General features: G+C 38.0%; 1 protein-coding gene across 1 annotated transcript in view; it reads right to left on the bottom strand.

The window, feature by feature from the left end:
- Positions 1–12,762, bottom strand: part of LOC133523722 (unconventional myosin-IXa) — a 54,690-nt gene extending 41,928 nt beyond the window's left edge. The window contains exons 1-3 of the mRNA XM_061859409.1: positions 12,452–12,762; positions 986–1,187; positions 654–718 (exon numbers count right to left, since the gene is read on the bottom strand). Coding sequence (XP_061715393.1) covers positions 654–718; positions 986–1,143 — 223 coding nt within the window. The 5' untranslated portion in view covers positions 1,144–1,187; positions 12,452–12,762. The remainder of the gene's footprint in view (positions 1–653; positions 719–985; positions 1,188–12,451) is intronic.
- Between the last annotated feature and the right edge of the window lie 3,641 nt (positions 12,763–16,403).

Genomic DNA, 16,403 nt, shown 5'->3' with positions numbered 1-16,403 from the left:
ATATTACACTAATAATCCACTTTTTTTATTTAAATATTTTTCTTATTATTCCCTTGCCCAGGCCCAGTAACATGCGACAGTGCTATCTCATTTACTCCGATAGAAATAGACAGTGTGCGCGCTTTAGGTATTGACAGCCTCTTAACAGAACAAAAAAGCTTTGTTCACCATTGGTAGAACTTATATTATAACATTTATAACGTTGCGACTAATCAGTTACTGGGTCGACAATTATATTGTTAAAATCGAGTGCTTCGTCGATTAGTGTATAGTGGACGGGACAGCTGACACGTTCAATGGGTGATTAGGAAAAGCACGCCAGCGGCCGCTGATTTGTGAGTTTGTTGACTGAGTAGCCGAACGGGTAAGCCGTTACTATAAGTCAGCATAGGAGACACTTCGACAAAGTTGTCCTGTCCTATGTGGCTCTGACGAGCAGGTGTTACTCTTGATATGAATATAAAAGACAGAAGTTAAGACTGCCTTGCAGCTATTGAAAGCTCAGTTAGCGAGAAAAGCAGCGAGGAGATCACATTTTTTTAAGGCACTCTCTTATAGCCTTGAACTCCTTCTTCCTACATCAAGGAGTTTGAAAGGTTATTATAACCATTAGTCGGTATGCGGCTATACTTAAATTAAATATAGGTACTCACCGTTTTGTGTCGCAGAAAGGCGCACGCGCCGCCGCCGCTCACCGCCTGCACCCTCCGTCACCGCTCTGCAACAAAAACTTAATATTACGGTTGTTCTTTTTTTACCAGTTTATGTCATGTTCCGCTGGATAAAGGCTTCCCCTATGTTTCACCAATTTTTACCACTCAATTAGCCCATTTTTCCGGATATATTCGAAATAGCTACGTACACATCCATTACATTTTTCATTAAATAAATAAAATGTAATTTTAATGGAATTACGCTGGGAAGCTCATTATAATATTAGCAATTGCCGCATCGTACCACTCTTAAGACGGTAGAGTAATCTTACTTGCGTGCATGTCCCGGGCGGCGCGGGCGGTTGGCGCAGAAGAAGTCTGGGCGCACGCGGTGCGCGCGCAGCAGCGCCGGCAGGCGCGCGGGCGCCGCGGGCGCGCCGGACTCCAGGGCCCGCGCCGCGCCTTCGTACGTCTGGTCGGGCAGCAGCATGCCGGCATGGCGCCAAGACAGCCCCGCCCAGCTTTAGCCCCACTCTAAATATATAAAAAAAACACATTATTATTCTACTCATGAAATTACTAGTTTTTGAAAATTAGAAAAATGAACCTTGCCTTCATCAAGCATGTGCCTAATAGGATGAGATTAGAACTCGCGGCTCTGAAACCTTGGCCACTTCTCTAAAACCAACTGAGTTACCCCCAGATAAAACTGACGGCTAACTAACATTCGTTCATAAAAAAGTTGATAACTAAGTGTAGACCATTTAGCTCTATATGGGTAAGTAATGGTGGTGTCTCGATATCGCGTTGAAGCTTACAAATCATAAATCCACAGAGTCTAAGATAACCCATAGGCCGTTAATTGGCACCTCCCGTTTGGATAATTGGGTAATTAAATATTTATTGGGTAAGTAGTTAGCTTAGCTATACGAGTCATAAAGGATAGTATAATTACGAGTCGCGCAGTAAATACGCTGCTGCCCCGTACACCCCGCTGGCTCGACACAGGGATCCAACTCATCCAACGCCCTTCAAAATGCTAGCGGTGCCTCTACCATACTGACTGGAGATGGAGACACTATTGGTCTCCATCTCCAGTCAGCATGTTTGTTTATTTCTTACGTTGTTATTTAAAAGTTTTATAATTGTATGTTGTAAAAATGTATAGTTAATCTCCTTACCTTGGTAGGTAGGTTAGTCGTCTAAGTACCTCGTACTTTTACTTAAATTTAATACAAAGTTATCTGTTCTGTAGATACACATATATTATATAATATATATATATACTTATATCAGATATATGTAAGTGGTCGAGGTGCTCAAAACTATCTGAACACGCACTCTAGCGCCTTGACAATAGAGGCGTGTTCAGATATTTGTAGGCTACTTGTAAAATTTGCAAGGCCAATGAATCCCAAGGAGCCCGTTAAAGCGGTGCGTTAGCAAATTCGACCATTAAAGCTTCTAACAAGGTGCTAAGCAATAAACGTTTTATTAAATCGGATCGTAATTCTTGACTGATTGATATTAACGAGGCTTCGACAAGCTCACAGGTACAACAGTTGGCTCTAATGTGACGCCGTACTAACAAAGACACGCTTCGCCATAAGTAGACTTTATGTCATTGTGATAAGATCCATGGATGCTGGTCACTCCTCCAGTATGCCCTTAATTGTTACTAGCACACGAACATCGTTAGACACCGTGACGCGGCGAAACGCGAGTGAAGTGAGTGTTAGGTGAAAATTCAGAGCTTACCAACCAATACACTAAAGACGAACCACAACATAATCATTACATCCACATAGTCTAAGAGCTAAATTCCCAAGCAAGAGCTTACAGTCGATTACAAAACCACCTATGAATAGGGTTGCCATACGTCCCGTATATACGGGACTGTCACCGTAATGAAGGGTCGCGTCCCGTATTTGAAACTGTCCCGGTTCTGTCCCGTATATCGATCACGCACTGAGAATGCCTAGAGAAACGGTCACAATTATCTCTGTGTGAATAGTTTATTTACCTATGTAAGTAAAGAAAGGGACATTAACAGAGCCAAGCTATTTATGTATTTGCACCCCCCGTAACGCCATTCATAGTATTCATACCCCATTTACCCCATTGTCCTGTATCAGTTCCGAATAATTATGGCAGCCCTACCTATGAAAAGTGTTAGCTCGACTCAAAAACATAGGCATTGTGCACCGCTGAAAGCGAGAGCTACATGCGTGGGAAACATTGGAGAATGCTGTTATTAGCTACGTGAATGATTCGGTCGTCTTGATTCTTGTCATTCACATGTGATCATGAAGATGAGATCACGATCCAGCATAATTTAAACTTAACTGTCATTTATAGCAGGAGTTTTTTACCAGAGTGAAGAAGGCATAGCGAGACGGCAACGAGGAAACAAAAAGTGTTACTAAAGAAAACATAGATATTTTTCGGTACTCATGACAAAAATAATGGGGCGCGTGATTATTTAGGTACAACGTTTTATCGCAAACAATTGTTGGAAAAACGCTGATTTGTAAACCTCGTGCGAAAAAGCTTTCACAATGAACAGTTGACAAAAATGAACCATGCTGATTAAACGGTTATAGACTTTCTGTTATTGATATGCCGTTTGATGGATTGTCTGTTATCCAACTGCTTTCGTCGTGGCCAATAAACAAGTCGCGATTTTCCAATGAGTGGACACGTCTCGAAGAATATTTGGGGTTGCGACGCGCGGGCGCGGGCGGATTGGAGCGCGACATGGTTTTTGCGCGGCCCGGCGCGGACTACGACATTGCTGCGTTTTTAGGGTGGACACAAACTCAAGACAATCACATTGCACAAAGAGCTTCTACATCTTACTGAGATGTAGCAGCCTCTCCGGCCATTCAGTTCACACAAGCCGCTCTTCACTACAAACTGCTTTGTCGATTGCCCTATCAGCAACAAATGTAGTAAGGTCCACCCAAACACCAGGAAAGGGTGTTTAAGAAGGCATTCATGTGTGCTAATGCACTCAACACTGTAGCAGTCATGTGGGTGCGGCCGGTTCGTTAGTCGCGCGCCTCGCGACAAGCGATCAATTAAGCGGCAGACAGCGCGGCGTGATAAGACTGATAAGAGCGCAACAGTACCACGACAGCTAGACGAGCTGCTTGACCGCTTCACGCGCAAAAACAAGGAATGCATGCCCCACATCGACTGCAATAATGCACTAACCGTGCAGGCTTTTATGTAGCGTTACTGCGTCTTGTTTTAACGGGCTGCAGGGGCGCCCGTTTCTAACTCTCTTAAAGACGTGCTTGATTTACAGGACTGCAAAGTTTACTTTCATTTTGCTACTAATTTGACACATAATTTATGATAATGGATATGATTTGGCTTTATATAGACAACGCACGTCATTTTCTCTTAAAACAAAAACTAGCTAGGAATGGCTGACGATTATCAGTGTACAAGCTCCCTAATCATTTGCGACAACCAGAGCTGGGGTGTGATTGCAATCGCTTGCCCAGCACAAGTGAGTCAAACTAGTATAAGGGCACTTAATGATTAAAACTGATCTTGAGGTCACTTCGCAATGGTTTTCTTGAGAAGTCCACTCGCCAAATCAATGGGAATGCACGACGGAGACAATTCGCAGAAGCGCCCGCGGATGGCGCGCTGGGTCCGCATTTGGGAGTACAATTGCATGATGAAATGTGAGTTTATCACATCACACGCCCCGCGTACGCTAGAGACGACGGCCTGAAACCGGATTATCTTTAACGGACGCTGACGTCCGATTTTGTTTTCGTCGCTGCGGAATACAAATGATGCAGTTTCACGAGTCACAAGTGCCCGAGGACTGCACCTCTGCCGCTGCTGGCTAAATAATAAAAATTTGGTGACCCGTATATCTAGTTGGTAAGTAAGGTAGTCTGCAAAGCCGATGGTTCAGGGCTCTAATCAATTGGCTAACTATCTCTAAATCCAGGGCGCTGGACGCTGCCTGCCCAACTAACACCATGTTGATCAATGAAATGAACTCGCGATCTATATACTTTTTCACGGCGACACGGAGCTTAGGTTTCCGGTAATTAAATAATAAATATCTACTTAATTATTCATTTTGCACCGATCGTTGAATGTCAATTGATAATTTTATCTTTCGTAAAGTTTCTCGTAAATAACTCATTTCATTTGACGCTGCAGGGAGTCAGTTTCGTAGGACACCGTCTCTCAAGGAATGATGTTATACTTAATTATGGAAACGCCCTGGGTCCATAAGCTAATGTAATATGTACCTAACCCAACTTAATGTATAAAATATAATTTATTGCACAAAACATCACCCTGGTGGCCATCAGGTTAAAAAAATGGTGTTAAGAAAATTGTCGTCGTTTTTTAAGAAAAGGTAGATTTGCAGCTAAACTCATCAATTATGGAAATATAATTGCAGCGAAATGAAAAAAAGTATTTCCGCAGTTTTCGGTAGCAGGTAGGTAATGTCATCTTAACAGCAACAACAAAATAAAAGTTCATTAATCATTTCTCACACGAGCGACACCTACTACGGCAAAACAATGAGATGGAAAGTCGCTTTTATGATGGATAACTGTTCGCATGCTACTCTAAGTTGAATATTTATATCTGTGGCCCTAGTGAAAAAGGGTACACGTCTCTGGCAGCGCAGGTGTAAAGGGGTGTAAGTTCCACGTAACACTTATGCCCTTATACACCTAAACTGCCAGAGACTTGTACCCTTTTTCACTAGGGCCACAGATATAAGATCAAATGTAATAATGAGCAATGAAGAAAAACACTTAGAATAATTGTGAAAAAAAATGTATTGTATGCTAGACATGCTTGAAGCTAGTGGCTACGAAATATACAAATGGCATATATAATTTATCCGTAATGGTACAAATGATACATATAATTATAATTCATTCATATGAAATATCAACATTGTCAACAACGCGTTACTTAGAGTCCTGAGTATCAAAATGTATTGAGCGCAAGTTACAACGTAAGCAACAATTTTTTTTTATCGTAAGGACCTTAAAGTATTTACCTACTTTAACTTTTAGAAAGGCTAACGGATTAAGTATCTACCTAACGACAGGTTCGTCATAAAATACGCCTACACTGTTGGAACAAGATACGCATACTTGTCATACGTGAGTGACAGCAGACAAATCAGCAGAACTTGAAGAGAACGTGTGTTGTTGTTGTGTCGTTTGCAGCATCTTACCTATTCATTCAATTGATTTTCCATCTCCTGTGATAAAATCATCATCATCAAGAAATTAGTGTGGTACTGATAATCCACTTCTGTGATTATCACAGAGCACCACACTAATTTCTTAATCACCGGGCCTTATTTGTTTATACAATATTAGTACGGCTCCTTAGCCTCAACTATGGTCCCATCCAGCAGAAACCACGAAACTTGGCATGCATATAGCTTTTTGGTTTATAAGAATAAATAGAAGTAGAAACACGCCGAGAAGTTATTGTTCATCTGGTAAACTATGTCTTACCAATATACTTCCAAAGACAATATTGTAGAGATTTTATGAAGAATATACTTCTCCAAGACATTTTTATTGTAGCTTACACAGTTTTCATGAAAATGTATAAAAACTAAAAATGGGGATATAAATAATAACCTCTCGGTATGTTTCAACTCCCATTGAAATCTAAAAAGCTATGTATTATGCATGCCAAGTTTCGTGCTTTCAGCCGGATGGGACCATACCTCCATACTAAATCGAGCTAAGGAGCCGCACTATATCATGTATAGGTAGATAGATACCTTAATGTAATCAAACGAACGTACTACGGGTACAACTCCATAACATACATATGTCGCGCTATTTCTACATAGAGATGGATGCGTGATAGAGACGCGGCGCGCGGTATTCGAGAGTGCGAGTGGCCGGCGTGGCGTGGCAGGTCGCGGGTCAGGGCTGAGGGCGCGCAATTACCGGGGCGGCGCGCCGCACGCGCCGACTACTCCACAATTTATATAATGAATTTTAATACGCGCCCGCCGTTCCCACGAGACGATTACTGCGCTATGGCGGACGATTTGCGCAAGTACCTACTAGAGCCGCCAGCTAATCTCACGGGCGCGACGTGCGAATTAAGATACTTGCACTTGCACCCCAGGCCTCCGGTTTATTCACAATACGAGTATGTTTTATACTCTCCCATGATATCCTCAACTCCATCCACAGGTCAGGGATAAATACGCATAATAACTCACGGAATAAAATAAGCGCGCTTTTGTTTTGTGTTTGTTGCTACAGTCGCGAACAGAAGGTATTTATTATCAAGACGAGAGTGCAAAATCAGATAATTTTTGGAGATGTTCGAGTGATGTGATGGCAAAAATCTCTACCAAGACAGTTGATCTTGCGCCTTCTTAGAATTACGTTAAGCAACATTCGTTTCAAATGTCGCCGGCTATTATTTTGTCGTGGGACATTTTGCCTCTAGTAGCACCTAGGTACGTACTTATACTTGACGCGGCCAATGATGATCCGTATGACAGTTCCTCCAATTCGCTTTTGGATGGACTTAATTTAAGAAATAATTCTTGAAATAGGTTTTTACGGTATTTTAATTCCTTAATTGTTAGATTTCTGAATAATAGAATGTGTTATAGGTAGTAGAGAAAAAAGTCCAAAAACATTTGACATTAGCGGTTACTCCACACAAAAATGAACTGTCATAGAGGGATCATCATTGGCCGCATCAAGTATAGTCTGTCACAAAGGTTTTGACATGGTTTTGACTGATAAAATGTAATACCAAGCTTTTAATAAAAAAAAAGTTAGCCATAGTTTGCAAGCTGGCTTTTAACCCCCGACGCAAAAAGAGAGGGCGACATTGGCAGAATCATCAACACCTTGATGGAGCTATAACACGAAAAATTGATTGATTGAAAAAGCGGCCAAGTGCGAGTCGGACTCGCCCATGAAGGGTTCCGTACCATTAGTATTTAAAAAAACTACTTACTAGATCTCGTTCAAACCAATTTTCGGTGGAATATCATATATTTTTTTTAGTTTTGACGACCGGTTTGGCCTAGTGGGTAGTGACCCTGCCTACGAAGCTGATGGTCCCGGGTTCAAGTCCTGGTAAGGGCATTTATTCGTGTGATGAGTATGGATATTTGTTCCTGAGTCATGGGTGTTTTCTATGTATTTAAGTATTTATAAATATTTATATATTATATATATCGTTGTCTAAGTACCCTCAACACAAGCCTTATTGAGCTTACTGTGGGACTTAGTCAATTTGTGTAATAATGTCCTATAATATTTATTTATTTATTATTTATTTATTTATCATTCTGTTATTTTAGAAGTTACAGGGGGGGGGGGACACATTTTACCACTTTGGAAGTGTCTCTCGCGCAAACTATTCAATTTTGAAAAACAATGATCTTAGTAACCCCAATATCATTTTTGAAGACCTATCCATAGATACCCCACACGGGGTTTGATGAATATATATATTTTTTTAAATTTTATGACGTATTAAAAAAAACTACTTACTAGATCTCGTTGAAACCAATTTTCGGTGGAAGTTTGCATGGTAATGTAGATCATATATTTTTTTTAGGTTAATCATTCTCTTATTTTAGAAGTTGCAGGGAGGGGACACACATTTTATCACTTTGGAAGTGTCTCTCGTGCAAACAATTCAGTTTAGAAAAAAAATATATTAGAAACCTCAATATCATTTTTGAAGACCTATCCATAGATACCCCACACGTATGGGTTTGATGAAAAAAGATTTTTTGAGTTTCAGTTCTAAGTATGGGGAACCCCCAAAATTTATTGTTTTTTTTTCTATTTTTGTATGAAAATCTTAATGCGGTTCATAGAATACATCTACTTACCAAGTTTGAACTGTATAGCTCTTATAGTTTCGGTAAAAAGTGGCTGTGACATAAACGGACAGACAGACGGAAATGACGAATCTATAAGGGTTCCGTTTTTTGTCATTTGGCTACGGAACCCTAAAAAGAGAGGGTTAAATAAAAACCAGCTTTCAAACTATGGCTGACGAGAGCTTATGGCTTTTCGGAGTATTAAATTCTTTTGTTAGCGATCCCCCGACGCGAGGACGCTTGGTTGGAAAATAAAAATATTTGAACTTACATAATATATGTGACGATAATAATTATAATAGGTTTAAAATATTATTTGTTAGTTTTTAGACTTTATTTTTTGTGTCGGGGGGTTGTAAAATTTTTAATTTTACTTTTATAGACTGATCAACACGTAATATAATTAGTCCAAAATTTAGATCACAACTCTGTTTACTATTACTACTTGTTTACTTTGGGATTGTGGTTAGATATACGCGGCTGGATTGTGAAAAATTATACTTTACAAAGGGGAGTAAACATCAGTGTCACATTAATAAAATAGGTACAATTGTTAATTTGTATGAACCTACTTTATTAGAAGGAAAGTTATTTTATCACCAGCATTTAGTTTTTCGACAAGTTTTTTTATTCAGATTATTTTTTATCGCAAAGTATTTGTATTTGAAATAGAAAGATGTATTTTGCGTTTAAATAGTATATCAAGTATTCAACGTGGCAACGCGGCGAGCGTGTTGGGCTCCTTTGCATCTGAAGGGACGCGGGACGAATTTCGTTAATAGTTTTTGTGTTTGTTAATTTTTAATTCAGGTTAAAAAAATTGTAAGTAGATTTTAAGATTTTCATTTTGTATTTTTTTAAATTTAATTTTGTTCTTAAGCTTTACTAAATTGAATTCGGAGGAAGTATTTGTATTTTTTATTTAAATACTTTTTGTAAACTATCTCTGGGCGAAATTAAGTGCAAGATGAAAGAACTTTCCTTAAACCTATGCGTAGACCTAAACCATCCACTAGTAGACTATGTTAGTGAATGAACCTCGGGACGGCGCGCCGCGGCGGCGTAGCACGTTTGCGGTGTCTGTATTGTATTGGTGTCGGGTGTCGCGTGGGAGCGCTAGTGCTGGGGAAATAAGTATTCAGATCTTTTACCGACTACAGGTGAGCTCAGATAGGCAAACCAGTGTAAGCGCTCTTTTCGCTTGAAGGTAGGTACTAAAAAGCTAGGATTCTTAGCCTCGACCTCAAATATTACCATCATAGAGCACGAAACTGTCACTATGTCATTAATATGTAGTACTGAGTACTTAAGTATTATAAAAGTCAATTAAATTTTATACGATTTATTTTAACTTAGCTAAGGCCAAGGCCAAACTCTTAACACTACCATCGTATATAGCTAAACTAGCTACCAGCCTGCAATAATACACAGATTAAAGTTCTAATTTGTCTACCTACTTTTCGCTGGTCAAACAAACGCGGACGATTGAAGTAGGTTTGATGACTTTGATGTCACCACTGGAACTCAAAGGCTTCAGTAACCTTACGACCTCTCGGAAAAAGAAGACAAAAACTAGCTTTTTTAAGTGTTTAAGGCTGCGCGGCTGCTCTCGTTTCACCCGCACATAGCGTAACTATGAGAATACACGTAGCTCGTAGGTACTCGGTACAACGCAGGTGTAGGCTTACGACAAGTTACGAGCGGTGCCGCGTCAGTGTCACACCTAAATGCACAGCGACTATTTCATCTTGATACCAACTATGATCAATTGATCGTGTAGCCGACGACATGGCGCTATCACGGACGATGATGGCATCGTACCTACGAAGTTTCCAGTACCTATAGGTATCTATTATGTACGCTAAGTACGCTTATGTTATATATATATATATATATATATATATATATATATATATATATATATATATATATATATATATATATATATATTATCACAGGGTGTACTTCATCATATTAAATGCCTATATTTTACTTTAACCCCTTACTGATATATGTAACTAAAAATATTAGTTGAAATTTAAACTTTAATAGCTGTGAATATAGTAGAATAGCAGCCATAAATGGCTTCATATGCGGTAAAGGGTTAAGTGTTTTTTTAGTTAAGACCATTATACAATTTTAATATGGAAATGGCGTATACACAGTAGAAGACTAGATGCGACTACGACCACGCCACAAAACACATAGTTCGATAGGTAGGTACAGTCAGCTGCAGAGATAGTTGACTCCCCCTTGTAAATTTTTATTTTAAATTTGTATGCAGGGGAAAAGGGGTCAGTTATCTCTGCAGCTGACATTACACCCGGCATGAGGACGCCAGAGTGGTTCAGCCTTAAAGTTGGCTGAAATAAATTGACAACGTACAACATTTACATACATTTAGAGTACAACGGTTAAATTAAAATAATATACGTGCCTATTAGAATGCAAATGTAACCATGGTATTCCATGAAAATTAAGAATCCATAACAAACACACCTACCCCATATAAACTCATACCTACCTACTTATACTTATACCTTTCTTAGAAACACGAGTTTTAATACGGTTTTGACTTTATTTATGGCGACCCCACAAGGGTCAACTATTTGAATAGCGATACCTACGTTTAAAGCCTACCATAAACCATGAATTATCATCATTTTAACTATTTGATGGACATTTATTACATAATATATTAATTTTAGTCCGCAGCTGATAGCTATGAATTACATTTACCTACTTCCGTATATGCATTGCCCAGGACCTAGGTATGTATAAAATACCTAATAGGTTCTACAGATGTGCAAGTTGCGGAAAGTTTCCAAAAAAATGAAAAGGTCTCGGATATTCCTTGAAAATTCACAAGTAAAATATTAAAATGAAAAATGTCGTCCTCCATAAACATTGTGAGAAATTTCCGTGTACAAATAATAGTTATTTACAATACAAGTGCGAAAAATAGGAAATTCGTAACGAGTGGCGATAAATTAAAACACGACCGAAGGGAATGTTTTAAATCGACACGAGTTGCGAATTACCTATTCGCACATGTATACACCGTTTTACAGTACATATGACCCTTTAAATTTTTGACATAGTTATATAATGTGCTAATTTACGCACTAGTGCGGAAAAGTACCATATGTACTGTAAAAAAATTTACAGTACATATGGTGCTACTTTATAGCACTAGTGCGAAAATTAGCATATTACGTTACTGTGTCGAACATTTAAAGGGCCATATGTACTGTAAAACGTTGTACGATACATGTGCGAATAGGTAATTCGCAACTCGTGTCGATTTAAAACACTCCCTTCGGTCGTGTTTTAATTTATCGCCACTCGTTACGAATTTCCTATTTTTCGCACTTGTATCGTAATGCACTATTAGTTTTCTTAACCGTCACCCGGGTGACCTAATCTGATGCACAGAACAGAGTTAACTGCAGTACAGGGTAATTTTCTCAATTTTGGAAATTTTCTGTGGTGTATTCAGGAATCATGAGTAGGGTCGTTGTCGGATACGACATTATTAATTTGCGCGTTTAGCCGGGTTAGATTCTAAATTACACTGATTTAAGCCTCTAGCTCAAGCGTAGCGAGATAGTAAGGAAGTCCCGGGAGATTGCAGTTTCAGGAAAATATATCGAGTAGGTAAATTTTCTTGCTTAAAGTCTGGAGAATAATTAATGAATATTTACGACGATTTACGAGTTTATTGCTGAAAACTGTAATAATCATTGACAATTTCACGATATCACAGCCATGTCGCAACTAACGATGTAATGAACTGTCAAAAGGCAAAGTGGAATACCGCTCTAGTGCCTCCGTAACCGTAATTATTATCACACGTGAGGATCTAAAGATAACGCCACGCGCGGCGGTAACTTCATAGGAGTTAGGTACTCACATGACAGCGTGACTACGCGGGTAGGCAACCTCTTGCAGACAAGATCAGCAAATTAAATAAAGTAACGTTATTAAAATTTGTCCTCTGCACTGGCAATCCTTAAAAAACTCAGAAGTCACAGTTTAATTAACGTGCACTAACCCCCAATTAAGCTCGCACAAAAACTCACTATCGTCTGCTGACAGCGGAGTGGAGCCGCTTATCGCGAACTTCTGCAGTCGTTTATTTACCGCGTCGTGATTGGTCGCGCGGGTGCGTACGCGACGCAAGCGTGTGCGCGCGCCGGCGGCTGCGGCGAACTGCGCTCACGCCTCACGTCGCCGGTCGCGATGCGCATCTCATCTACAGGCCTTAAGGAGCTTTTCCACTGTTGAAACACGGTTGAGACGAACTCCAAGTATTCTGATGTCTAGAATCACGAGGAATTTGACGATTGCTGGTGTGTATTTTACGAGATAACTACTACGTTACTTTCTATGAATTCAATTTTACTTTTATTTTCTTGTAGGTATCTGAATCGCGATATATTTTTTCATAGTAAATGCTCTCAGTTTAATCTTGACATCCCCGCTAAATCAAATGGTACTTATAAAATTAATGTTCTGAATATTTAATTTTAAATAGACAAAATATAATATTACTATATTAAAAAAACACGTATTTAAAGTTTAAATTTTTTTCGACACATCTTCTTTGGTGATATGAACCATTTTTGATTGGCAAATAAAACGATCCGCTTTAGGTATCCATTTAATTAGAAACCTGGAATTCGAATTCACGTTATCTAATCCTTCACTAGCAGCCACTTGACTGCAACGCCTTCTATCTGTGTTCAACTTACTCAATGTCCGATGTTCTGAGTGTTGAACATTTTCTTCTTTTCATTTCTCATGCGGGCTAAAAGTGATACGTTTCTGCTATAAGAATTTTTGTATTTCACTTTTTTACGATACTTTAATACGGTTTTTTATTTATTTATTACGATAACGTATAATTCCCATTCTGATATTTAATTCGCGATTCCATAAATAAAAATCTTTTTACTTAAAAATTTGATTTAAAGTAAATACTATAAACGTGTATACTGTTATGTTTTGTAGTAAACTACATGTGTATTTTAACTATTTTAATTAAAATACACATGTACTTTACTTTCCTCGTATTCGAAATGGAAAGTAGTGTTTAACTCGCGCGAATAGTACCCATTCTGACTCAAATAATAGGCTAGCATCGCTAACTGTCAAATCCCATCTCCCGTCTTTTTTTCACGGTACTAATTGAAAAGTACCCAAGTGCACTGGGGTAGGTACATGAGAAGACAATGGCTTTCAATAAATCATTTAATTTGTTTACAAATTGCTGATTCCTGCATCTAAAGCCGTCTAACGGTACAATATCACCGTTAACTATCAAATATCATTCGACCATAACTATTTAAAATTTACATTAAAATTATAACACATAGTAGCGTGGGCAAAGAAACAAAACAAATCTAAAAAACGAAGTTACTAGCATATAATAGTTTATCGCTAAACTGCTATTTATCCCTTTCACGCTATATAAACGTGAAAGAGGTAAATCCTCTTGTATGCATGATAAACATACTACTCTAGCATCTTAAAAAAATAACAAGAAAGAAATTGGATACAAGATTGAGCAGTAAGTGTAAAATAAATAAAGAGTAAAAACTACTTAACAATACTAGGGAATCAAATACAAATAATGCCACACCAGAAACATATTGCAGTATAAACCTTTAAGTAAAAACCTTGCATATTTCTGGTTAGGCGTTATGTAAATATAGTATTTTAAATTCTTGCATTCTCCGACCCAAGTCAACGATGACCTACTGATAACATAAGAGTAGAATACTTAAATTGATTAACAACACGAAGACTTAACACGTAAAAACCTCAAGTCTTCCAAATGTTACAAGTTTGGCAAGCGACATATAAACCGCAGATATTACCTAATCTCTTTTGTTCTACAAATACATTTTTGTTTCATGCATTCAAGCAAATTACTAGGTGCCAAAGGGCATTGATTGTAATACAGAGGTTTAGTCTAAGAAAAAAACGTGCCCATTACAAGGAAGGGTACCCAACTGTCCGACTCCGATTTGATTCATTTAGATATATGTTATAGAGTAGTCTAAAATAACGGACACGTATTTTCGACATTCATAAAGACAGGTATTTATTTAGGAAAACTTGAGTTTAAGCAAATATAACAAAACACGTGCTCATTATTTTTTGCTGCTTTCAAACATATACCCAAACCAGCCATTAACTAGCAAGTTGCTTGAGCATCACTTTCTATAGGAGTTAGAAGATTTAGAAACTTTTTAGTACTTTGAAGGCCATTTTCTCCTAACAGGTTGAGTTTGGGCAGCTAAAAAAAAATACGTGTCCGTTATTTTAGACTACTCTATAACATATATCAAAATGAATCAAATCGGAGTCGGACAGTTGGGTACCCTTCCTTGTTAGTTTGACATCCAAAACAGATGGCGCTGAACTGCGCCATCTAGTTTACCTGTAAAATTAGACGCAAGAAATTGTCTTAGATTTTACACATCTTACGCAATCAATGTATCTTTGCTCGGTGCCAATGACCTCGTGCACTTAGAATGTTAAAGTAAGAGTGAGAAAGATATATCGTAAGAGCGTCCCAAGTCTTCCATAGCCATTTACCTCAAACATCAATGGTCTATTTAGTAATTTATGGCAATACGGTTATGCTTGTTATATCTGCGGCATATATTTATAAAGGTGCAGTGTTACCATTGTAAAAAATGCATAAGGGTCGTAAAGTAAGATTGAAGTAAAAATATACGTTACCCTAGAGTGGTACTAAATATTTTACAAACTAAGACGATATTCTCACTATTTTCATTTAAACTTTTCTGATGATTAATAGCCAAAATACCGTTAAGTTAAATACTACGAAACGATAGGGTAGGTAGATGCATTTTCCTTGGCTGTTTCACAGCTATGTTTTAACCTTTTAACTGCTTAGAATGTTTATCGACGTGCTCGTGTCGCCATGTTACACGAAGTTCAATATAAGGCAAAGGGAATATATTTGATTTTGAACTTTATTTCAAAGTGATAGGGTTCGATTTTGCATAATCCCTGACACCCTAATGCCTTATAAATGGTTAAAAGGTTACGACATTCAAGATTTTGTAATTAAAGTTGCGTATTCTCACCATTCTACTATGACTATCTTAGAAATTCCTTTACAATTTACAGTAAAATGGAACTTCCAATCACTGTGTCGTCGTTTGGAAAAAGTTTTCTCTTTCGTTTTGCAAGTACACTGTTCTCTTTTATTCACCGAACTACATGTTCATGGTAGTCTAATTTTTACGGACTATTTCTATCTTTATAGTGTGGTACAGTCGCACTCAAATATATTGGAGCGACCAAGGTGCTCAGAAATATCTGAACAAGCACTTTAACGCTTTAACAATAGAGGCGTGTTCAGATGTTTGTGAGCGCCTTTGCCGTTCTAAAATATCTGATGGCCACTGTACCTACGATAAAAAATGTTTAATTTGTAAAAAAAATTGCATTTGTAAATTGGCTTATCAAAGGTAGTGAAAACGTTAATTGTAAAATTTTAGCAATAAAACAGCCAAGGTAAAGCGGTTGGGAGGTGCACTTAAATACTAATAAATACATAGACATAAAAATACATCATGGTTAAATACATCTCCCAACATCGAATTGTACTTAAAATATATGTAATTATAGCCTCATCAAAAATACACGAAGAAAAATATATACATCGAATATTCAGGCTTAACAATGAAAGTAGACCAAAATTCCTACTTTTGTTCATTCGGTATATTTTATTTATATTGTAAAATAATAACAAACTAGGTCGCATACAAATATTAAATAAATAACCTAAATACATACAAATTCATTCGAATTAATTTAAACTC

The sequence above is a fragment of the Cydia pomonella genome, chromosome 12 (genome assembly GCF_033807575.1).
Source record: "Cydia pomonella isolate Wapato2018A chromosome 12, ilCydPomo1, whole genome shotgun sequence".
In the NCBI taxonomy this organism is placed as follows: Eukaryota; Metazoa; Arthropoda; class Insecta; order Lepidoptera; family Tortricidae; genus Cydia; species Cydia pomonella.
Note: the sequence above shows the minus strand (reverse complement) of the source record. Positions and strands in the feature narration are given on the sequence as shown.